Source organism: Manis pentadactyla, chromosome 19, assembly GCF_030020395.1.
Source record: "Manis pentadactyla isolate mManPen7 chromosome 19, mManPen7.hap1, whole genome shotgun sequence".
Classification (NCBI taxonomy): Eukaryota; Metazoa; Chordata; class Mammalia; order Pholidota; family Manidae; genus Manis; species Manis pentadactyla.
The window spans coordinates 598,974-624,523 of NC_080037.1; the positions used below are offsets into that span (position 1 = coordinate 598,974).

The 25,550-nt window shown below is 50.7% G+C and overlaps 1 protein-coding gene across 2 annotated transcripts in view; it reads right to left on the reverse strand.

Moving 5' to 3' along the window:
- Nucleotides 1–2,666: 2,666 nt before the first annotated feature.
- PRRX1 (paired related homeobox 1) overlaps nt 2,667–25,550 on the reverse strand; it is a 62,356-nt gene continuing 39,472 nt past the window's right edge. The window contains exons 2-5 of one of the 2 annotated variants that reach the window (XM_036900973.2): nt 18,706–18,881; nt 14,990–15,171; nt 11,387–11,457; nt 5,836–5,973 (exon numbers count right to left, since the gene is read on the reverse strand). In XM_036900973.2, the coding sequence (XP_036756868.1) occupies nt 11,403–11,457; nt 14,990–15,171; nt 18,706–18,881 (413 nt within the window). In that variant the 3' untranslated portion in view covers nt 5,836–5,973; nt 11,387–11,402. Of the gene's footprint in view, nt 5,974–11,386; nt 11,458–14,989; nt 15,172–18,705; nt 18,882–25,550 lie in introns of both variants that reach the window. The other variant, XM_036900967.2, reaches the window with a different exon arrangement.

Consider the following 25,550-nt stretch of genomic DNA (forward strand, 5'->3'; position numbering starts at 1 on the left):
TAACTCCAGGGTAGAAATTACCTCGTGCAGCCCAGATACCGGCAACTCCAGGAAGCCTTACTGTGAAGGATGGAATTTTGTACAGAAGTGAACTGAGGGAGAGATTTGGGTAGAAATCTTTCAGGGACATTGCTTCTTCTATGCCTAATGCTTGATGGGCTGAGTTAAGTTATTTACAAGGGATTTTTTTACTCTTCTTAAAATATTACATCCTTCCTCTCCTAGAACAAAATCTAGGTCACACAAACATGCTCACCCCAAGCCCAGTCTCCCATGCCAAGGCTACAAGATGCATGTGCCCACTCTTTCTCTCCACATTTAACAAATTTTGAAATACAGCATGCACAGAGATCGATATGCACATAGGGAGCTTACCACTAACTTTTGTTAAACTTCAATGTTTCTCATACTTTTTTTAAAAAAAGTGTTTAAAGCTGTCAGGGTGCCTACCCCCAGTCCTATCCCATACCACCTTACTCAGAAATTGCCTCTTCTGAAATTGTTGTTTATCCCTATGCATCCTTTTTATATCTTTACCACCTATGTGTGTTTACAAATAACACATGACTTCTACATACACTTTTAAACCTTAGGTAAATAGTGTCATGTACCCTTTGGCAACTTATTTTTCTCCCCTTGAAGTTATGTTTCTGAGAGGTATCCAAACAGATATGCGTAGCTGTGGTTCACGCATTAGTTTTTTATTTCTGAATAATGTTCCACTGTGCGACCAAATTGCGGTTTGTTTATTCTCCCATTGATGGGCTTTTCGTTTGTTTCCAATATTTTGTTTTTGCAAACCTTTCTGTAATCAACATTTCTGCCCATGCCGTCCTGGACACATGTGTGGGTCTCTCTCGCTGCCCAGCTTGCTAGCCTTATCTTACCTCTGCTTAGCCGAGTGACACTGAGCAAATAAGTATCTGCCTCTTAAGAAGCAGTTCTCAGATGCCCTCAATCTGTAGATGACCTGGCTATCTTCTTGTAGGAGTGCTGTCCTTCTATAACCAGTCTAACACTTGGGATATTCTCCGGAACTCCAGACTGTCAGGCATTAATTTGTTGAAAGCATTTTTAGCGCGTTCCTGTGCTGTAACACCCCGTTACTTCATTCGGTGTAATCCCAAAGGCCACGAGAAGCCACATGACAACTGTGACAATATCCAGTGCCCAGTGTGGAAGAATCAGCATGTGTGGCCGTGGAGAGCTGTAGGTCTATGGGTGTAGCAAGGGCCTAGAAATGCAGGTGGGAAGGGAGCGGAGAGGAGAAGGTGGGAGGTGCATCAGCCCCTGCGGCTGAGCTGCAGTAACAAACAGGCTAAGGGAGGGAACTTGCTTGGTCTGCGTGGGACCCGTGACGGCTCTTGCCAGCAAGGCCGCGTCTGCTCCCGCCCCAGGGTCACAGGTGACTGCGCTTCACCCTTTGGAACTGCGGCTCTGGACGTCGCAGGGACCGTGCCTGGCGTTTCTGGTGCCCAGCCTGCCTGGCGGAGGAGGGCCCAACATTTGGGCTCTGCTGGGTGTGCAGCGTGCAGTGGCAGCGGTTTTCGACTGGGGTCTTGGGCCCTCGGAGCCCCGCCCTGACCCCCACTGCAGCCCCGAGAGGCCTCCCCGCGCCATCGGCATCCCCCCAGGGACCCCTCATGCCCAGGCCCCCGGGGTCCCCTGCAGCAGGTCACCCCCAGGGCCCCCCTCGCGCCCAGGACCCCCAGGCCGCCTGCAGCAGATCTCCCCACCCTGGAGGCTCCCGGGCCTCCGCTGGCCCCTGGTTTGGACCCTCCTGCTGCCCTGAAGCCCCGATCCAACCCCCACGGCACTCCCTGGCCCTCCCCGCCTGCCCTGCCCTGCTCAGCTCTCGTTTATCTTCACTCTGTCACTACAGTAACGCTGCTGAGGTGGCCTTTCTTGCAGCACTTTTGTTCTGGCTGATGACTCCGTGGGTTCCCGGCCCGAGGAAAAGACCAGGCCCTTTGGTGCGCCTCACGTGGATCTGGCCTCAGACCCTCCCCGGTGCCCCCCTGCACCCCTTCCCATCTGCCCCCCAACAGGCGAGCCGTGGACTCTGCTTCTTTCTCCCGCCCGTCCGGCCAGGGTCTCCGTGAAGCCCCTCCCGCCCTCGGGACTCCCACCTGCTCTGCTTGTGTGACACTGATGCTTGCCTTCCTCTGCTGCAGAAATTTGGCCACAACAGATTTCCCTTTCAAATCAGATTTTAATCCGTATGAAAACAACCCAAATCTCCGAATTTCACGCCCACTACTCCACACCAACGCCGGGCACAACGGTTGTTTAATTTTACTTCGTAGGTTCTTCATCCTAAAAAAAGGCTGTGCTTTACATGAAGTCCTGTTTTCATAGACACCTGGCACTGTGGTTGCTGAAGATTTGGGTGAAGCTGGCTAGACTTGTAAGCATTCCGCTCTGCACTCACCATTGTCCCCTAAATGCCTCCCACTTCCTCCTGCCATTGTCTTTGTTTTTGGGGAACAATAGATTGTTCCCCTTTTTAGGAAATAATATCACACTCCTGTGAAAGTTCCCTTGTTCATAAGTCCCTCCTCCTTCACTCTCCCCAAATGCAATCTCAGATCCCATGAGATCTGTTCTTGAAGTTCAGAGAGACAGGGGTCAGCAGACTCCAGTGTTTGTGACAAGAGACGACATGGTAGCATCCTTCTTTTTATTGAAAAGGAATCATTTCTATTCTAGCACAAACAATGTGTATTTTACATCATAAAGCAAGATATAACTTACATATTACATTTCTTACGAGACCTTTATACCCTAAATGTCATTCCGTTTTTTATTGTCACCTCTTCTGCTTTGATTTGACACACCAAATATCCTACAGATCGCACCTTGTTTGGGAAGGGACTGGGGACGCAGACGGGTCGTGAGTATTCGTCTGGACCTGTGTCCGGTGACGTGACGAACACGGCTCTGCCTGTGAACTCCTTGGCCCATGGCTGGCACCTGGCTTAGGGTCCAGAAGGCTACTGCTCCAAATCCTTCCCTTACTCCTAATCACATATCAAACTTTGATTCTTTTTAAATCAATAATAACTGAACAAAACTGAGTGCCTGCACCGTGTGTATACTTCTTGATCAGGTGCTTAGATAACAGGCGCCCACGGTTTGAATTCACCAGAACGGAGTGTCCTTCTGGCTGACCAGCCCTGGTGATGCGCCTCTAGGTGCCCAGCCTCTAGGTGCCCAGATGGTGGTTATAACTGCCTTGTTTCACCTACATTCGGGTTATGGGTTCAGGCTGTTCTGCCCACCACTGAAAATGGATGTCCAGGAGAAATCTTTAAATGACTTTGTTTCACATGATATCCTTTTATTCCCTCTGCTAAGTATCCCCTTTCCTAGCAAAACCCTTTCAGGTATGATTTCTGTTCCCTGCAAGAAAGCCCAAATCATCTTTTAGATACTCTCCCCAGACCCCAACCCCCAAAATTCACCAATTTCTTAACTTGCAGTCACTTCACAAAGGGTGTTTAAATTTGTTAGGATACATGGTTCTTTTGTAATTTGATAATCCACAACCAAAGTGGGACCAAATAATTAGTCGAAGGACTCTTTAGGAAATAAGTAATGTGTGTTGTTCAGCCAGCCCACATGAACCATTCAGTAAGAAATGTTTTAATAGTAAGTAGGTTTAAAAAAGAGGGAGTCAGTTGGTGAAAGCAAAATGCATTAGATGGGCCTCCTTCTTATCAAAAGAAGTCCAGAATCAACATTCGAATCCATTTGCAGGTTGGTGGCTGTTTGATTGAAAAACTAACCACCATTGTTAGCTCCATCAGGCAAATAGCCAGTGTGTGCTGAAAAGTGCATCTTAAACTCAAAACTCCTTGCTTGTCACACTAGGTTGGTATATTTGGCCAAAATCCCTCTAAAATTTTTTCATCACTGACAGCTGAAACTGTTAGAACCAAGCTGGTTAGGATGAAAAGATAAGTCAAATATTATTCTGTGCGTCTTAATTATTCTTTGGTCAAATGATATGATCTTTGAGAGGTCTGGTCTATCAATAAAGACCTATTTCTTATTTCCACATACAAGGTTATAAGTATTTACAGCAAGGTAGCATCTCCTTGCTAGAAAACAAGGCTTCCAGGTGCCATGTCTTCCATTAACATGGTATACATTTTTAGTCCTCTTCCTCGCACGGCTCCTAAGTGCTGGACACACAGAGAAGATGGGGGAGAAGGAGCAGAGGAGCAGAGCCTCACAACATCCCTGTGAGGTAGGTAGGCGTCATTAGACCCACTTGGCGAAAAGGTAAACCGAGGCACCGCATGGTAATGTGGCTGGTCAAGTCCACCTGGCAAGTTAGAAAAGTGCGGCTGGAAACAAAGGGAAGGATGCAAAGCAGGGTCAGTCCTGGCTCCCAGTCCCTCGACACTAAACTCTCTCAGAATATTAGAAAAGAAAGCCAGCCCACAACTGCCTTTGGAAGTTTTGGAATTTAGACAAACCTTTAACTATTCCACTTACACATGTGTGTCTTTCCGATTCTCACTGGGTAGAGAAGGGGCGGATGGCTACACGGCCTTCCCTCCTCTCAGTGATTCCTGTGGGCGATCGGGGCGGGTCGGCTCCCCAGCAGAGCCCGGGCTCCAAGCTCAGAAGCACGTTTACAGCCTCACATTGTGTTAACTTACCGAGCACCCTGATGCGGGAATGAGACGCTGTTCTCATTCAGTCGCCCATCAATTGCTCTGTTGCCTTAAGAATTTTGTGTAGGGAAAGAAAGGGAACACGGTCCATAATAAAATATCCCATCACTGTAGAGATAAGAACAGCGGTGATGGCGTGAACTTTGCTTTTTGTCATGTTTGCAAAACTGCAAACTCAAGCTTGCAAGAATATTTTATATATATATATATATATAATATATATAAATATATACAGTCTATATATAGGTGTGCATCTGACTATCCTTAAGGCACCAAGGAGATGCAAGCCATGCCTTCCGTAACTCAGTCTTTGTTTTCGTGGAGAAACTTTCTCCCTCTCTCAAGTGAAAAATATCTCTTACCAAATAGCCTGTGACAGCAAATCACGTAAAAATAACACATATGTTTAACTTAAGATGGCTGATTGTTCAGATGGAGGTGAGGGGCGGTGGGGGTAGTGATTTATCATCTATAGTTTAGAGCTCAAATCTACAGCTTATTTCCAGAGCTTAGAGCTTGGAGTCAATTAGCAGACAGCCAAACGCGCTGGGTCAGGCGGGCCAGCGACCAGAGGCTGTATGCACTGGTTTCCCCAGCAGCTGATGAAAAGCCCCTACAGGGACCACTGGAGACAGAGACAGCGCTGAAGGGCATCCCCTCTGGTACAGATTCCACAGAAAGACTGGCTTTTCAGCAGTTCGGAGAGCTTCTATGCAGAGGACGGGGGGCGGGGTGGGGGGGTGAGGCGCTGAGGCCCACACAGGTTACTGGGGAGGCTAGAGACAATTATTCTGAATATGTGAATGGTTCCTTTGGCTGCTGCGGATGTTTTAAAGCCCTTAAAATCACAGGGGCGAGTAGGCTGAGCCCAGCCGAGGAAATCCGGGGTCCGCTAAGCGAGGTGCACAAATAGAAGGGGAACACGATGAACACACACACAGACACAAGTGTCGGTGGCACCCCGGGGGGACACCTGTTAAACTCATTTTCATTTTTCTCTTCTCCTGCTTTCCTCTGCCATGGTCCCAATAGCTTAGATCTGGTTTTGTTTGTTTTATTATTTTTTTTCCAGCAGATGAAGCGATGACGGAGCAGGATAGGTGTCTCATGGTTTCTGGTTTCTTCTCAGGCCTGTTTGCTTATGCTTCCTCAGTTGACTGTTGGCACCTGGCCCCTCTGTAAACTATACTCCTTGGCCTTCAGTCTCAGGCTGGCAATGCTGTTGGCCATGCTGACACCCTGGGCAGGGCTGTCGGTGGTACACGTGGCCGAGTAAGTAGCCATGGTGCTGCGGGGACAGAGGAGAGAGCAGGGAGAATAAGGGGTTAGTACCACGGTGCTGCCGGTCTGGCCCCGCATGGCCTCGGAGCCCCTTCCAGCCCCCATGCTCACCAGCGTGAGGCACTGGGGTGGGTGGTGGTGTTCTGAAGGGCAGGGAGGGCAGCGGACAGAGGGGCCACGGGGCGGGGCGGGATTTGCTGTGTCGGACAGAGTGAGTAACCGTTTATTTCTGGGGTGAGAAGAGAGCGGCTCATGTGGGGTGGCAGGTGCTCCATCAGCTGCCCTTCACCTCTGTGCCTGCACTGCCAGCCTGCAGGACAACAGGGAAGAGACGCCAGTCTCCGAAAATACACGGACAGGAATTCTGCCTTCTTCCTTCTTGCTAGCGGGCTTTCACCCTAACACATCTCAGGTCATCAGTAAAGGCCACACTGAATAGCGGACTTGGAGAACCAGTGACACAATCCAAGAAAACTTCTCCACCACCCATGATGCACTAGTCGAGGGGACCCAATACGGCCAGATCAAGGGCTCCCATCCCTATCGGCCTGCATTTTATAGCTTCTTAACGCACTTGAGTGGCTCACAATGTCTTTTGGGTCAGTAATATTTTAGAAATGTTTAAATCTCCTAGATAAACTAGCAAAATGTCCAGTTTCAGGAATCTTGACCTCCAAGTAATTGTTTCTCTCCACCTTCATACTGAGAAAAACCCATAGTTGTCTTTCATTGTCAGAGACCGTAATTAAGACGTAGGAACACCTCTGATGGGCTCTTGTGATTTGACGGTTTTATGTTAATCGCATCCGTCAATTTATTTTAGAGGAATAAATAATGCTTTCTTAGACTTGGACACAAATTATACATTACTTTATACTAAACAGTTATACTAAAGGGAAATCATTTTAATTAAATGAAAATGTTTCTAGTTTTTTCTAAGATTAACAAAATCCCTTTGAACCGAGGGCTAGCGTGGGGTCGGTCGACTCCTAAGTGGCATATCTTGTTATCTGCATTCCAGGGCAGTTTTGTCAGCCATACAGGAGTCTGAGATTCTGGGGATCAAGTGACAGACCAGAAGGAGAGAAAAATAAGACTATTCTGCAAAGAGAGAAACTCTCTTACTGGTACTTATTTGGGACACCAGCTAGTCAAGACTCACAATAGCCTGTTTCAGCTCAGTTACAATTAACCCAGAAAATTAGGCTTCAAGAAACGTAATTAGTCCCAGATCACTGGTCTTTCCAGAAATACACACCCTTAGTTTAAAATCCTTAGAGCACTGGCGTGTGTACGTGTGCATGCTACGGCAGAGGACGGAGACGCGGAAGGGCTCCAAAGGAATCCTGCATTCTTCCATTTCAGATTTCATTTTTGCCTGCTTCATTCTTACTCACTTCTGGGTAGATTATCTTAACTGTGTCACACAGTTCGGTTCTGCTGTGACATCCTGTAATTTCCCTTTTGGCACTTTTTAAATTCCTCAACTGGAAGCTCCAGAGACAGACCCGCCAGCTGCCTTATTCACCGCCCTATCTCCAGAGCTAGTATCCTGCCGAGCACATATTTGGTGTTCAAAAACTTATTTAAAGAAGAGACAAATAGCTGAGAACCCTCTAGAACCGGCTAGCATAGGGTTAAGCTGATGGCTGCTTAACGTTCCCGCTGTCATGACTTCCAAAAATGTCCTACACATGCTTCCAGTCTTAGGAACTAGTCCTTTCTGTTAATTTTGTTCTCTTCATAGAATGAGGAGAATCAGAAGGGACATAACAAAATGGGGCTGATGATGGCATATTCTTAGATCCACCAAAAAATAACTTTAATGGTAAAAACAAAAAAAAATGAACAAACATTAGTGCAGGTTAGACTTGCAGAGCTGACTGCCATTTCTACCACTGCCCACCAAGGTCAAAGGCAGGAGAGGAACCCCAGTGAGGGCAGGCTTCAATGAGGACTGAGATAAATGGCTGGAACAACTCATTAAAATGGGACAAGTTGGTTTTTTTTTAATAGTAGACCAAGAAATTTCATTTATTTTGAAAACCCATAGACATATCATTTAATTCCTGCATGACTATACTGAAAATATATGCAAATACATAAATTCTATACTCAAGAAATGCCTAGGATATCCTGAAACCAAAGATTTCAAAGAGATCGAAGATCTGCAGAGCATAGAAAAGAGGCAATTGGACTTGGGACATGTACCTAAGTTATAGATTCTAAAATCAACTAAATCAGCCTTTCTCAACCAGGCTTCTATAAGAAAATTAGGCCCTAAAGGTGGGCTGTGCTACCATTTTAAATGCACAGGAGAGAAGCTGGAATTCCAAGTTATCTGTACCATTTGTTAAGTACTGAGGATGAAATGGAATGGCTTCTGAAAACAGAAGGCTGAGACCTCACAGGCGTGCAGAAGGAAATGGATTTGGGGTGGACAGGTCGGCATGGATGTGGGCTTTCACAGACTCGGCCTAATGTTCTGAGTGGCATGTTCCCCATCCTTTGAGCTGCAGGACAAGCAAAGTCCAATTTAATGGAGATCCTCCCCTTTTTGATGTCGAAGTTGCAGCCCATTTGCTCAGCAGACGAGGGTAACCTGATGGCTTTAGCAAAGATGTTGTCACCACTTTCTAGAAATGTCTACACAGCTGTGATTTTGATTTTATCTATCAGACAGCCATTTTTGCCACAGATACATCATAGTTTACTAACACCAGCTGATATCCTAGTCTGAAGATGAAGCGCAGTAACATATTATATTCTTGGAAGTAGGACGATTCTCTCTGTCATGGGCCAGATAATAATATCCCCAAACAAATGTTGGCACATACTCCATCTTAAAACCCAGTTACTGAAAATGAGGTTTCTCTTTTGCATAGGAGATCAGATCATCACTGGGACTTCCCCCTTAAACAGCAGACTGCCCCCAGAGTTGTGTAAGTGCCCTTGTCCACTTGCACTGTGGCGCTGTTATTAGAGCATCGCTGGGTCCCAGCACTCAGTGGGACAGTGTGACACCATGTGACACGCCGCATGGGCAGCCCTCAAGTCAGTGGGGCCTGAGGATGAGAAGGCAGCTTTCATTAATGAGTGAATTTTGCAATTCCCAAGGAGTTTAGGAAAGTTATAAACTTTCAAAAATTGACCTGACTTATTCTAACATTGCACAGCCATAAAAAGTGGCACAAGGACAGAGGCAGCCTTAATTCCCTGCCTCTTAAACGTTTAGGAGACAAATCCTGCAGGTGGAGCCTACGGTGATATGACGAGCACATTCCACGGAATCACGAGTCCGTGGCCCCCAGCGGATTGACGTGGGTCCAGCTTCTCGACTGGAGCCACGGGGAACACAGGCAGGCGGGGGCCGTCCAGCCATGACAGGCTAGACTCAGTACAGGTCAGAGGAGACAGAACGAGTGAGTGGCACCCCCAGCAGCGCTGGAGACATGCCTGGACACCGGCAGAAGTCAGGTGGAGAGGCGCCGCTTCCCTCAGCGAACAAGCACCAGAGAGGCCAGAGTGGCCGCCATCTGAATGGCTGTTCATGAGCACCTGTTTCCATGTCATCAAAACTTCTGAAGCTCTGCGACAGGAAAGACAGCCTTGAAAGGCTTCCTCGCAAGACAGAAACCAGTGAGGACAATCAGCTATTATATTCATGATATTGTTTTCAACCGATTTTATAGGGTCATTCAAACTATGTAAAAGGGCAACTTGTTCCTATACAGGATTGAGCTTCCTGGGATAAAAATGGGAGATTGAAATAAAGTGAATTGTGCAGATAAGCACAAGACAACACCAGAGCCAGCTGACCAGCACCGAGAGAGCCTGCCAGGTGGCCTGCGTTCTGAGGAGCAGGATGCAGACCTGAGCTGGGCTCTGCACCAGGTTGTAGGGGTTGCCTAAGGTACTGCTTCTATCAAGCTTTTAAGAATGTAAAGTTCTTTGTGTCTGTGACTAAGAAATTTAACTGCTGAATACAGTGCATGGAGGATGTACAGATGAAAGGGGAGGCTCCATCCCATCTGCTGATTCAGTCAATCTGCACTGGGCGCACGTAGAGCTGCCACATTTAAGGAAGCCGTAGTGTTTCCATCTCCTATTTGGAGATTCCTAACACGTGAACCTCAGCCACACACAGAGGACGCTGACCACCAGCAGGACTGCAGTGCCTTTCCCACAGGAGACAGATCATTTTTTGGAAATTTCAGCCATCCCTGAGAGGTTGTTGCAAGTAAGGATGTGTTAAATGACAACCAAACACCAAGAAGTATGGAAAATCCCCTGTGTAGGATTTTAGGGCCAGAAACATGGACCTCTGCACCCTGCTTCCCAATCTCCCACAATGAAGGTCCCACAGGTCACCATGTGACTAAGGAGAGCTGGGGGTGAACATCGCCTGACTCGGTTTCCAGCCCTAGCTCTGTTTTCTGTCGGCCCTTTTGGACGGTCAGTAACAACGCCACCTCAGTGCCGTCCCAGAAGCCCGTGTGTCTGCCTGAGACCCCGGGGCTGCACGGGCTTGGGGCTTCTCCAGAGGCCGCGGTGCTACAGTTTTTCAGAATGTGCTGCATGGAGGCCAGAGCCCACGCCTTGCGTCTGTCCTGCCATAACTAGGAAAGCAGAGGCGTGCTTGCTCCTTCTAAGGAAATTCTGTAGGTTTTCTAGGTAAGTTGACTTTCAAAGAGCAACCCCACGAATCCCCTTGGAAGCGATCTTTTGTGATTTGAATAAACACTTCTAACTTCTGTTTTAAAATTCAGGAGATGATTCTTTAAGTGTACATTTAGCTCTTAAAGAGGACGTGCTTGGACCGCATTCCATCTACAAGCCTTCCCTTTGACACTTGTGACTTTGCTTTGTAGAGAAATTTTTATACACAGAGACTTGCATCTTTCTGTCATCCCAAGGGTGTTTGTACTTCTTTTTGGAAATGCATGTTGATTCCTTACAGGATCCAAACACCCCTTTGACGTGTGTAGGGAAACAACTGCCCCATCTTAGACACAAGTCTCCGTAGGAGATGGACGATCCATCTGGCCTGGGGGCCGGCAAGCCAGGACGAGGACACAGCCCCTCCGACCCCTGCCCTGCACCTTCCTGTCATCAAATCCTCAACACACAGAGATGGTGCGAGTGTCACCGGCCCAGGTGTCACGCGGGAGTTCAGAGGCCCTTCCTGCATCCAGGTGTGGGTCATGTCGCGATGCCAGGGGGCCACGGGCTTGGGAACCTTGGAGACCCTGCCCTTGGCTCTCGGACTGCCCTGAGCTTCACGGGCGTGGTTTCCCACAGAACACCCCCCCTGCGGGCTCACGGCTCACCTCCCCGGCCCCGCGCACCCCGCTTCCTCGGACGCACCCAGTCCCCATGTAGTGCTGCCCCAGCAGCCGCCCTGCCCCCCGACAAGTTACCTTCTCCGTGTCTTCGTTAGAATCCGTTATGAAGCCCCTCGTGTAAACAACATCTTGGGAGAGATGAGGATCTATTTTTGAAAGTGTGAAAGGGAGAAATGAGCCAAACGCGTCCCGCAGATGTCAGGCTGCGCCGTGCCCGCGACACGCAGGGGGGAGGATGGGGTGCTGGACAGGCAGCCCTCCCTCTGGCAAGGGGGCGGCAGGCCCAGGCCGCCCCGTCTCTCCCAAGAAAGGACATCCCTGGGGAAAGGGTTCTTGGCCATTCACCTCAAACGGAGCGTCTGGGCCTCGTCTGACCGCTGCAGCCCCAGGGGCACAGTGCCCTGCGGCCAGTGAGTCTCACTTAGCCTGGGAGAAGTTCGGGGCTGAGCATGGGCATGTGCCCGAAATAGCTCCCTTCAGGGTGGCACTGTCCGCGTTAGGGACGCTCTGCCCCCTCCGGAGACTCAGCGGCCCGCCTGGTATCCTCGCTCTAATGGGCTTGGGGGGCCAACAAGATCATGAGTGTTATTTGTACAGTGCGCCACACGTCCCTGTTCACCAGGACCATCCTGGTTTGTGCCTGCTTTCCTGGTGTGATCATGCCTGGCCCGCCTCTTCACTCTCAAGAGTGTCCCAGTTTGGATGAGAAATTATACAGCCACCATGCTGGATATAAAAGACACCCCAAGAATGTGTTGGCTGTTTCCCTTCCCGTAATTCTAACCACATGCAAACAATTGCTTCAACCCTCACTTCCCTTCCCCCTCCTTCCAGGGTAGACCTGTGGAGGTCAGCACGCTGTCCTCCTGACAGAAAATCTGCTCACTGTCCCTGGGGGGAGTGAGGAAGGTGCAGAAATCCCCCCGAGGGGGGCCTGTGGGCCCCGGGACGTGGCCTCGGCTGCAGGCACGACTCACAGGCCCCGAGTCAAAAGGTAGTTTCACGGTCTTACGCGGTTTCCTATGTTCAATGTATGTAAGGTTTGCTTTGCATGGAAATATGGGTAGGTGGCCCACTGTGCTGGGCGGGAGCCGGATCTGGCACTGGGCCCTAATCTCTTGCTGAAGGCTTGTGCTCGGGCAAGTGTTCAGTCTCTTCTTTGGCCAGGGCCACCGCACAGGAGCACCCCCTGGATTAACCAGGAGAGGTGCCTTTTAACGAATGTCACAGGTGAGACAGTAACATGGCATAACAGGACCAACAGAAATAGCAAGGTACTTCCCATAACAGAAAGGCTTCTGTTCCCTCTGCTTTTCATCCCGTGCTTCTCCCTTGTATTTCCTCAACAAGACTTGTATTTCCTACCAAGCTTGAAAATGTGAAATCATACCATATTTTGGTTCTAAACAGAGCAGAAAATCTCCAAATAACAGAATAGCTTTTTGCCACTTTTAGAAATTAATCAAAATGTAAACACTTCAGTCAACACTGGGTCAAAAACATTATTATTGATTAAATTACTGCTGTAAACAATCACTTTCTTATGTACATCTGGAGATAAATTTATTAATACATAATATGAAAAATCAGATTCTATGAAAGTTTTAATTATTTCTTGTAAACTCTGTGTCTAAGAGAGAAATGATATAAAAGTATACCATGAAATGAGTAAAAAGTACTTATATGATTTTAAGTGAAAAGAGCAGAATATAAAATTGTATGTATACTAAATCTACCCTCTATAAAATACTGAACTCAAATGGCAAAAATAAACAAGCTAGTTAGGTCAAGATGGTGGAAATATGAGTGTTTCTAAAAAAAATACATCTGGTATTTCTACATAAACTTTCATATTAATATAGAACACTTCCCCAAAAAGTACACATGAATTGCATGTCAATAATTTCAGTTAGATGCCCATGCACAAAATATATGATGCTGAGCACTGGGGCAGGACCTCTACTGAGGTCCAGGTGATCTTGGTATTAATATTAACCCAGCGTAAAATCAGGGCATATTTCATCCCCACTCACAAGTGTGCTGCCCTCGGCCTCCCACTGGAAGGGCCCGGTGACAGCCACCTGCACTGTTCAGAGCTGGTGTGAGAAGTTCTAAGTAGGACCCAGAAAGAAAATGGAGTAACACTTCCTGGTCACAACTGAGTTCAAACCACAGACCTTAGACACCAAGCTTTGAAGCGCATCCGTTTCCCAAGCCACTTAGTGAAGCTATGAACTATCAGTGTTTATCATAGAAACAAAGCGATCTCCCAGTTATTTAAAATATTAAAATATGTGATTTCACAGCAGTCTCTGAAATGTTTTTTAGTAAATCATATGGGAGAGGAGTGTAAGTTTTAAGTAAGACACAAAGACACGACCAATCACGCATACTGATCTCAGGTATACTGTATCTGAGAGCGACAGAAACGCCCAGTTCTTTAGGCATGTCCTAAGACCAAAATAATTCAGGCCTGTTTCACAATGGGGGGTTTAAAAGAACTTTCCAAATACATTTAGGGTGTTTCTTTCAAGGAACTGATCTGGAACATGAAGACTCGCTTTGTTTAGAGCGACCAACTTTTGAAAAATAATTTGCATTTCACAGTTGTGGCATTTCACATCAGGAGCTCACCTTCAGGGGGAAAATGATTATCCTGTAATTAGTTTAAGACCACTCCTTAATCCATTAATTAACCCTAAACCAGTAAACAAGTATACACAGTGAATTTGTGGCTTTTTCTGCCACTCAGTCAGTGAGAGAACAGACAGCCTTGATCTGCTTTCTAAGAGTCGTCAGGTTCAGGTCCAAAGAGCGGCACTTTTCAGGTGCCACGACCCGGCTTCCCTCCGGCAGTAACTAATCCTTTCTGAACAGCATAGTAAGTGGAGGTTAAAACCTCCCCCAAGAGATTGGAATAGCACTCTGTTATTTGCTTCTCTAAAAACTTTCACCTTTTTTAATATGAAAATTTAGAGTAAATGATGCATTGTTTTTGTATTTAAAAAACCCTCACAAACTGATCCCCAAAGAACAAGGTTTTGTATTTAAAAAACCATCACAAACTGATCCCCAAAGGCAAGATTTAGCAATACGACAGGAAAGCATTTGGGGTCCTGAGGCATCCCCACTTTTACTACCAAAGAATCTGGCCACAACCAGCCCAAATGATCAGTGTGGCCTTGAGTTTCTTTCCCTTCCCCAGTCTGTCTCCCTCCCTTCCTTTTTTTCTATTAATTCAAAGTCTGTGTTGCGTGAGGCCCGCCTTCATCCTGCACCCAGAGCCTTACACGTTACATTTCCACTGACATAATAAGGTAAATCTACCTTAAATTTGAAAATGGAGTAAAGTTCTGTCCCAGAGTGGTTGTGAGAGGGACGGTGGGCGTAGCTTAATGACCTTTCCTTTCGGATTTGTCCCCATCTTTGAAACCTTTGCAAAGTTCCTGAGTCCAGGAGGGGATTGCTGAGGGCCTGCCCTCTCTCTTCTGCCCCAAACCCTGCTCCTGGGGGCAACTAGCAATCCCCTGTGAAAATCTGGGGATGTCAGCAAGTTGAACGTCTCTGCAGAGGTAAACCCCGTAAGAGAGGTCGGCCAGCCGCACACACAGCTGTGACCGGGACCGGGCGCCGAGCACCGAGCGCAAGCGGAGCAAGGGAGGGCAGCCCGCCATTCACCTGTACGGAGAGGCCGTCCCCCAGGACAGGTAGTCGGTGGGCCTCGGCGCCGGGCGGGGCACGACGGGCTGCTCCACGGCGGTCACGTCCCCGGAGTAGGACTTGAGGAGCGAGGCGTTCTTATTGGCCAGCATGGCCCTCTCGTTGCGGCGGAACTTGGCTCTCCGGTTCTGAAACCACACCTGGAAGGGCGTCCGGAGGAGAAGGGTGTGAGCAGCGGAGGTGAGCACAGGACAGGCCCTGGGGGTGAGGTCCCGGCGGGCTCCCCATCTTCGCCACCCACAGGGCTGTGACCGGCCCCGGGGTTCCGATCCAGGGGCCGGGTGTGCCGAGTCAGGACGAGAGAGAACCCTCATGAGGCTCCTGCCCCAGATGCAATGACATTTTCAAGGTCTTTTCAAAATCCCTCAAAATGCAAAAACTTCGTCTGCTTCATAATGCTTACGGGATACTTTAAGGAAAACCCCCATCTTCCCCCAAAAGGAGACCCTGGGACAAGGATTTAAGGAGCAAACAGCTTACGGGGGTCTGGGGGTGGGAGGAAGTGACAGGAGGCAGAAGAGCCTCTAGGAAGGCTCCACTCTGGTCTGACCAGGGGCCCCCAGGGCAGGGCAGGATGGCGGGCCCAGGGCTGAGCTTCAGCACGCGGGCCATCAGTCGCAGTCCCTTGGGCATACTGAAGGCAGGCAGGGTGCCCTCCTGAGGCCCTGGGAAGAAACTGGAGACCCCAGCAAACAGGGAAGGCTGGCCGTGCCTGGGGTCCATTTAACTGCAGGGCTGGAGGGTTGGCCACAGCTGGGCATGAACCCACCAGCTAGTACGGGCTGTGAGGGCCAGGGACCCACACAGGCACATTATACACGTTCCTCCTAGTTACCATGCGCTCCACAGAGTAGTATGCAGGTAAACGGCTGATAGTTTGTGTCCCAGGACCTCTGACTCGTGACCAGATAGCTCCTGGATGGCCGTGGGATTTTATTCCTTCACTTACTCCTTACAGAAACCTCCACGGGACACCTGCCTGGCTCCGGACCCCATGCTGTGTGCTGGGAAGAGAGCTGAGACTTGCTGTCTGCCTGTGCGTGGCTCAGTCTCATAGAAAAAGCTGTGTACATCGGAGAAACTGCAAAGCAAGTACTGTGGGTACAGTTAGAGAAATGCACAACAAGGTGCAGGAGAAAGAAATTCCGTGGTGAGCGGTGGGGCAGGTGTGTGGCTCCAGGCAACGTGCACAAAATACCATGTGCCTGGGCCCCGTGCAGTGAGTGTGTGGCTCACGGGCCCGTGTGGGGTCAGGAAAGTAGAAGTTGACTCCTGCCTGGCTTTGCAGGCTCCCAGCTCTTTCATCCCGACACCCTTCATGGCACTTGTAGAGCTGCCGCTTTACATGCAAACAGAATTGTATTAGTGGCCGGCTTTGCCTCACCCCTGACTGCGCACCACTCACAGAATGACACACACACTTCTTACCAGCAGACAGAGGCTGCTCAGGGTGGGGTCTTTGTACACCAGCCAGCCCCACCCTGAGCCCCTTGGCCCTCGTGTGCAGGCCTCTATCCTTCCAGCTCCTGCTGCGGGCTCAGGGCCACCAAATCTGGTCCTACCACATGCTCTGTGGCCCTGGCAGCTCCCCTTTGTCCAGCTATGGGAAGACAGATGTTAGGGACTCGAGTTCAACAGCGCGCCCTGCGTAAAAGGTTGGAGCAGAGCACGACTTCTCACAGAATTAGAGTTGTCACTGGGCAGCTGGTGCTCAGGGTCCTGACTACACGGAGCTGTCCTGCAGGCTGCTGGGGCAGGTGCGGGCGCCCCTTTCTCCCGCCCAGCCCTGCTTCCCATTCAGCCTCTAGAGCAGGGGTCGACCTGCACCCTAACTCTGCACACCTGCCTCCTATGGAACGTTCCTGCAGAGGAGGCCAGTCCTACTCATCCCATCCCATAAGGCCAAAAACTGTTCCAAGAGCCTAGTAGCTGCTTCATAAATGTTTGAGGGGAAACAAGGAGAGAAAAAGAGTGAGTTTTGTAAGGATGGTAAGACTTGGCCTCAAGGACTTCCCATCCCGTGGGCGGCTGGCCCCGCACAGCCCGATACAGAACCTGTCAGGCTGTGATCGGCTCTGTAGGCACAAAGAAGGCTGGAGTTGGAGGGTCGTGGCTCACACTGCATTTTGCCCCCATGGAGACATCTGAGCTGGAACAAGGGCCCCCACCCGCTTTCTCCTGTCCTACCCTCAGTGGCCCCCCAGGACCTGGCTCCTGTCCCGTTTGGCCACCAGGATTTTCTCCCCAGGGGAACGTGTAGGCAAGAGCTGGTTCCCCTTTGGGGAAAATACCTGTGAATTTTCTCATCAGGCTGAAGGGGCCTCAGGATCCTCTCCCTCAACCCAACATGGACCACCACGCCTCGGGGGTCAGCAGCCCTCCCACCCCCAAGCCCTTCGGGGTCAGCTCAAGGCCTGTCCATCAAGAGGCTTATCATTTGCAGAAAGAAATCTCTCAAGCCCAAACCTAAGACAGACATACAAGCAATAATTTCTTCAGGAAGGAGGCAGATTTGGGCTCCCACTCATCAAAACAGCAGCCAACCGTGGGCAGCATGAAGACAGTAAGATCTGACTCTCAGCAGAGACAGCAAAGCACTTCTGGGGAGGCATGCTTCCAGGAAGCTGCTGTCTGGGGTCCCCGGTGATGCTTACAGGCAGGAACACGGGATCCAGACTCAATTCCCCACTTAGCCACCTCTGAGCAAGGTGATTCGGGCAAGATACTTAACCACTGGGAGCCTCAGTTTCTTTAGCTGCAAGATGGAGATGCCAACCTACCTCACCGGATCGGGTGAGAATAAACAGCGCATGTCCAGGACTCGGAACACACCCTGGGCAAGGGCCCGGGGGGCGTTAGCTTTCATAGCATTGTCTCCATCATTTCTAGTACTTGCAGATGTCCGGCTTCTAGCTGGCCTGTCATGGCATCAGCCTTAGAATGGCTGTTCCCTCTTTGCCCTGCCCTGCTTCACAGAAACCCCAGACTGCCCGCAATTGAGCCTGGAATGACACCACTTCCTACACAGTCGAAAACCTGAGGGTAACTGTTGACACCCCACAAGGAAGCTATGAACTGCCCACTGTTGACCAGAATCCTTACCCATAACACGTCTTCTACACCCTATTCTGACAGTAAGGTAAGCTAGAGAAAGTGTTTTTTCAAATTGTCACAAATCTCCAAAGATTTTTTCCAATGTGTTCATTGAAAAGAATGTGTGTATGGGTGCACTTCCCTGCCATGCTGTTCCAGGCGGCCTGGGCTCGAATGGGGTCCTAACATAGCCCCCAGGGGTGGGTCTGTTCCCTGAGCTCACTGCCCACCCCCACAGTGTCCACAGCCCTGTGACAGGTTTGTTCAATTCCCGAAGTCTGAGGTGGGGATGGAGACCTCAGCTCTTGGGCAGCCCACAAGCTCAGGTTGAAAGCTGGAGGTACAGAGTCAGGGCTCCGATGGGCCGTGTCCCTGGGTGAGCCTGAAAGGGTGGGGGCAGTGGGGCCTCGGCACACTTGCTCTGTGCTGCCTGGAGCCTGTGACGTGCGTTCAGAAAAGCCCTGCTGCCGGGCGAGGAGGTGATTCTGTCCTCTCGCTGCCCGTCCGCAATCCCATCGGCACCCACACCCGGCCGGACCCGCAGGTGCATCTCCATGGGCCTCAGGAGGGACCCCGGTTACCTGCACCCGGGCCTCCGTGAGGTTCACCCGGCGGGCCAGGTCTTCGCGCACGAAGGCGTCCGGGTAGTGAGTCCGCTCAAAGACGCGCTCCAGGGCCTGCAGCTGGCTGCTGTTGAAGGTGGTCCGGTTCCTCCGCTGTTTCCTCTTCTTCTTCTCCTCTGAGTTCAGCTGGTCGTCTGTAACGGAGAGAACCGAAGATGAGGGGCCGAGGCCACGGGGACCTGGCGTGCTCTCCTCGCCCTGTGCGCAGGGAGCCTGTTTCTGCGCCCAGGTTCACGGCCGAGAACCCCCAGCAGCGCTGAGGCTCCCGGCTTCCACGTTGGGACCAGCCCTGCGCTCGGAGGGACATTCGTGCCCAGCCCTTGCAGCCCGCTTGTCAGAGGGTTACAGGGAAATCCCGCAGCTGCCCACATTCTCTGGACTCTGGAGATGGGGAAAGCCGAGTAGACTGCGTGGAGCGTATTTGTCCTAGACGAAATTATGTTCACTCGTGTAGTTTATAGCCAAGGAGACCAGCTGTGCCCTGTTCCTTCTCTTCAACACAGCCACCCAAACGTAAATGCAGTTAAAGAGGAGCACGGGGTTCAGAGGGACTAGGGCGGTTTCTTTTGTACTGTGCATTCTCCTGGCAACAGTGGGTGATTCCTGACTGCACTTGCTCAAGGCCCCGCACTGTTACCGAGGCTCCAGGGGCCTCGGCCCAGGTCTCACCAGCCCCAACCCCAAGCAGACCATGGCCTGGGACTCGCCCTGTCAGACCAAGAGCAGAGAATAGCACTGAGGGACATCTGAAGCAGTCTCACCCGGAAGTTGAGCTCTGGGGCCCTGGGAGCATAGCGGCTTTTGGAGAATCATGACCCTGTGTTTACCTGTCAAGTTCTCTTTGATTTTCTCCACGTTCCCCCAGCAGCACCTGTCTGGCTTCCTGTGTTTGGGGGCCCCCAGCTGGGGACCCTGCTCTAAGTCACCTGGATACTTTACAAACCAGTCGCCCAGCCTGCCCAGGGCAATCAGAGAGAGGCATGCCCCGCCCTGCCACCCAACTCTGCCCAGCAGGAACGACGCATGTGGAAACGAGGGGATGTCAGCTGGAGGCATGACCCCCAGGCCCCGAGGGGCTGCCAAGGCCTGGGCACAGGCTCAGCCTGATGAGCTGGACTCGTGCTTCTGAGAGCTGTGCCAGAGCATGGCCCTGGGAAAACCCGAGGAGCGAGGTGCAGACGGAGAAGGGAGGGGTGGCCCGTGATCCCCGTTCACAGAGGTAGTTCTCAAACATTGATTCCAGCAGGTGAGGTCTCCAGTCCTCCCTGGCTGTGAACACGCTCGGGAGAACTACCCGCGTGAGCCATGGTGTCCTAAGGAGACCTCCACCGAGCTCCAAGTGTATATTCTCTTTGCAGGAGGAGGCATGTTCTGCGTCCCGGTGGGCGCACTGTGCAGCCGGAATCCAGGAGCCCCTCGCCCCGATCTCAGGGCTGAGCAGCCGAGGCCCCAAGTCTTTCTGATCAGGGGCCCCTCCTTGGGGTGCTGCCTTACCAGGCCAGCCCTTGAAGCTCCAAATAGAGATGTCCACCACATTCAACCAAGAAGTTGCCAATACCTGTTCTCAGTTCCCTGGCTGTGCTCCCGGCTGGCCATCTGTCTGGCTTCCTGTGTTTGGGGTAACTCAGCTGGGGACCCTGCTCTAAGTCACCCGGATACTTTACGTAAGCATGCTGGTCAGTGGCTCCCTGAGAGAAAGCCAATTGTTTTGATTTCTGGGGGTCTGTCAAGGCCTGGAATATTCTAACCAACGTCCCTGACTATTCGGTTGCTTGGCTGTTACCAAGTTAGTTTGCAACATTATCACCAGGAGAGTCCAAACAGCTGGGACCAGACACCTGTCAGAGGCCACCCTGTGTTTGTGCCCTTTCCTCTCCGAAGGCTCAGAGGCCTGCCGGCAGCTCCCACCCTCTGTCCCAAGTCTTCCTGTCTTTGGTTCCCTGCATCTTGCACGTCAGGTCTCTCTAGGTCATCCCCTTTCTGATGGCACCATCACCTGCAATTCATGCGCGTATTAAATGTAAGTGCAAAAACTCCTTACCTCCAATCCATAACCACCCCTGATTAAGACCAGTTGGACCACAGGCTATCATTTTTAATCATTAAAGGAAATCCCTTGGGAAGCCAATCTCATGATTTGTTTTCTTCCCTCAAAACAAATGCTTTCTCAGGAATAACCGCACATTCCAAATCCTTTATCCTGTTTTGTGAGCCTAGTTCTTTGTGTACCACCAGCCATGATCGAGAACGGGCACACTTCATGTTTGTTCCTGGTTCTACAACCTGCTGCATAATCTCTCAGTAGTCCTTTGAAATCATCCACTGTTCACTCGGATTCCACTGGCTGTCCGCCGTACACCAGCGGGCCCCCGACGTGGGAGCAAGGGAGATGGAGAATTACTGTTTTTGACAGAGAATAAATAGCTATGACGACCTGAAACGGTGCCAACAAACGTTTCCCAGTGAATGTTGTTGTTTTTAACAAATGAAAACACCGCCCAGCTCAGGTTGAAGGTGAGAAAGATACACAAACCACAGGGTCTGGGTCTGGGTCTGGCCAACGTCCTTCAAAGCACAGGGATCGTAGGAATCGGCAGCCACTGGCAGCCCAGGGGCCCCGGCTGCCCTTGCTCACTAAGCACAAACTGAGCTCCCCGTCATCAGGAACGACAGACAGGAGGCGCACAGGCACGTGAACACACGCAGGCTCGCAGACACGGAGCGTGGGAAGGACCCGCGGTGGGTGCTGTGGTTGGCATCTGGACTTCGTTAAACAGGGGAGAGGACAAGTGTATGGTCATCACTGGGGGATTGTCCTTCTCGAAAAGCAGCTCTGCTGAAGGCCGGCTGAGGCTTGTTGTCCAAGGGTCCAGATGTCCAATGGGACCCCAGGAGACTCCTGAGCCCCGGAACTCTACAGGGGGCCAGGCTCACCAAGCTGCAGGACACCCCGGCGCAAGGGAACATCTGCATCAAATTCATGTTTCGGCCCCAGGTGCTCACGGATTTCACGGCCCTAATGGACGACTGAGTAAACTGTGAGCATGCAGGCAGGGCCACACGTTCTGATGAACACAGCCAGGTGGCCAGTTAGCAGGTGAATTTCCCCTGGAGGTCTGGTCACAACATACTGCACTGAATGGGACTGCGGGATGTTGTCTAATTTAACCGCTTACTTGACGACTAGAGGACTGGGTGAGTTCCCAAATCACAACACTGAGCATGGAGCAGAGCTGGAAGCCAGGACCCTGACCCCCTCCACTCTGACCCCTGACCCCCTCCACTCTGGGGTGCACATGACAGGACACACACTGTAACTGGACAGTAAGCACCAGTGATACGAGTGAAAACCCCTGTCCTGGGAAGAGTTTTATGGGAAACACAGGTGCTCCCACACTGGCCACACAGAGAGGGTCTCGGAGAGGGACCCCGTGTGTTCTGTCTCGCCCTACCTACCGGGATAGCCATGAGCAGCCACGCACCCTCGTGGAGAAGAGCTTCTCTCACCCAGACGTCCTTGAGTTCTCCTTCCCGGTGGCCTGCCAGCATCGTTGCTCATCCACTGAACATGCGCCGGGTGACTTCAGGGCAGTGGTACGCCTCTCCTCCACCTTGTCCCCACATCCATTTCATTTTAGGACACTTCTCAAAGTCTGTTCCCTGTGACACATCTCAAATCTCACCTCCTCCGTAAGACAGCTGATGATGCCAACCCGTATTGCTGCCTCTGCCCCCTACGTTCCTGTATGCCATTTAGCACGTAGATACTCACTAAAAATTACGACTCAGTTCTTTCTACGTCACCTCGAAGCTTTGAGGTTCTCCTACAGAGAAGACATAAGGTCTCTTGATCAATTAAATGACAGTAAACATTGGAGAGCCTGTAGTGGTGTTGGGGTGCAGAAGCAGCCCTAGAAAATTAAGACCCTGGAATTTCTGATTCCCATTATTCTTCCTAGCAGTGCATAGCTAGTAGTTCATTCAGCATTATCTTTTCTCTGTGGATAGTTTCTCCTGGGGTGGAAGAAAAGACCTTTCCCCGTGTTTCTTTTTTCAAATGGGTTAGTCATCAGATTCCCAGACAGCAGAAGCTGTGTGGCTCTAATTCCTTTGCAAATGCAGAGGAGTCCTTCATTTTTCTTCCTCACTGGAGAAGCTGCTCCAAGAGAAATGAGGGCTTTAAATGAACAGGAATACACACGATAACAAGATGCTAAAGAGAACGGTGTTTCCAGTGGGTCAGGATGTAGAAAACACATGAGGCCTCTCCAGGGAAGAGAGCGCCCCATTCTAGGAGGATGCCCCATGTGCATTAAACTACACGTGGCACAGGTCGGGCCTCCACCCCTGGCTCTGCCGTGAACTCCACTCTGGTTTCCTCCTGCAGCTGCTGTGGCTGAACTGAAGGGAGGGTGCCAGACAGCCTCAAGCCTGGGGCCAGGCGGCAGGCAGATCGCTCACCGAGGCGGGCACTGGGCAGGCCTGGTAACTCCCTCAGACCAGACCCTCAGCTGACAGTAGGTGGTGCAAGCCTCAGGGGCCCCACACCCGTTAGCAAATAGAATTTAAAGGTACAGCAAAAACATACTTTAGGAATAAAGTCTGAAGGAAAACGTGTTTCTTATGCCTGAGCAACATCGATTTAGAAAGAAATCTGATGCAAGAGATACAGTGCCAGCTTCAGTAGCAGAAACCAGCCGCCACATCAAAGCCTGTCATCTGCTTTTCGGTGGAGCGCATGGCAGGCGAGCAGATCTAAAGAGCAGCCCGCCGATCATTTTATGGGCACTGAAGAATGTTTTCAAAGGAGCTTACACGGCACAACAGCTACTTACTTTAGTGGGATTTGTGCAGCTCAGGCCCTGCAACCCTTGGGAAATTGGGGGGAAGTATAATGACAAAAGCCACTAAAAAGGGTTTAGCCTTCATTGTCAGGCCTGAGAAAAGCAGTGAGATGCAGCCTCAGCACGCATCTGAGTTTCTCTGGGTGCAAAGTCAGCTCCAGTTGGAATTCAGACAGCACCCTTCTAATATGTGCCTGACACACGGCCCACAGGCACACGGGATGGCTGCTGAGGGCCCCGCGCCGGCCACAGCAGGCTCGGCAGTCCCTGCAGGGCCTCACTGAACCAGAGGCGCTGGGCAGAACGCGCTGTCGTCATGGGTCAGGCTGTGCTTGGCTCGTTCGTCTCACACATTCCCTATGCTCTCTGGGACCACGTGGATGACGTCCCCCCGTCAGCATTTGCCATGGGACTCTGAGTCTATTTTGGAGAAACTTCAGAGTACAGAGTTTATGCTTGTATTTAGTTGAAGCTCTTATCAATGCTCGGTAAATACAAATCAGTAATCAGGCATGAGTTATTCCTACATTGAAATTATTATTGTAGTTACTGAACAGAGTGCCTCCTTCCATAAAGACACAAAATCTAGCTTCAGATGCATCACAGACTCCAAGTTTCTCTGTGGATAAATCGCTTGCTTGATTTCCAGTTCATTTCTGTATGCCCAGAAACGTGGAAACTAAGCATGCATCAACCAGACCAACGGAACTGCAGGTGCGAGGGGCACAGAGGCGCAGAGAGGGAAGGTGCCCGGGGTCAGACGGCGTTCGGCAGGCTCTGCTCCTCACCAGCCGTGTGGCCGCGGGTGAGACACCCCTTCCCTGACTTCGGCTTTCGAAATAACACAGTGGAAGTAAGACCGCCCGCTTCCCAGGCTCATCTGAAAGAGCAGGGCGCATGCCGCAGCGCAGTCTGGCCCGCGGCGGGCCGAGGCGGGAGGGGGGCCCCCAGGCTCCTGCCGCTGCCGAGCCCCCTCGCTGGGGAAGGGCTGGCCAGACCGCTGCTCGGACCCTGTCTGCCCTCTGCTCCCTGTCGGTGTGGCCTGTTGGGGGGGGATTTCTATCACTATGGGGAGGAAGCGCAGGCCGGTCACATACGCTGCTGTGGCTCAGTCTGGTTGATGGGAGCGCGGCCGAGGTCCAGGGAGCTGGACCCAGAACCGGACACAGAGCCACGTGTGGCCATTAGTCCACAAAGCCCCGAGTGGGGCTCTTCTCTGCTGCCAGTCAACCCCTGGCTTCCTAACCAGACCACTTTCCTTTCTTGATTCAAACCTTGCAGGAAATGCAGAAAGCAGGCCGATTCCAGCTCTCAAAGACAGGTGAGCAGTTGGTACCTTCAACAAGTAATCTCATTAGAAGTGTTAAAAAAGCAAAGACAGGAAGAAAGGCAGAAGGCCAGAGGCTGTGAAAATCCAGTGATTTCTCAGCCTGCTCACTTGGGGCAGACTAATTTGGTTGTCACACATCTAAAAACACAAAAGTGAGGTCACATTACTTAATATTTATTCAGTGACATTTTTTCCTAAATGTCTGAGCACTTTGGTAAATTCCAAAAGGGTGAAAAGGAATCAAGGAGGACAAAGCTCTGGGAGAAGAGAGAGTTCCGACAGATTGCAGAGGCTCTCTGGCCTTGCAGAATTCCAGGTCCCTCTGGAAGGGCTGGCGTGTAGGGCGACAAACAGCCCCAGACAAGCATAAGCCCCGGCTCCTGGCAGCCTTCCCCCTTTGTAGCGAGGCTGTTGTCATCTTGTGAAAGATGCAGTCTTGACATTAGCAGTAGAAACTTGGTGTCCTCATGGGAGGGGAACCACGTCAAATCCCTCTTTTTAATGATTCGTTCTTTTGGTGATAAATTTCAATGTTCTAAAGAAAAATGTGGTTTGAAAAGAGCAGGTTTTAAGAAAAACACACTGAAAGCAAATAGCAGTGGAGGAGGCGTGCACCATTAGTGAGCAGG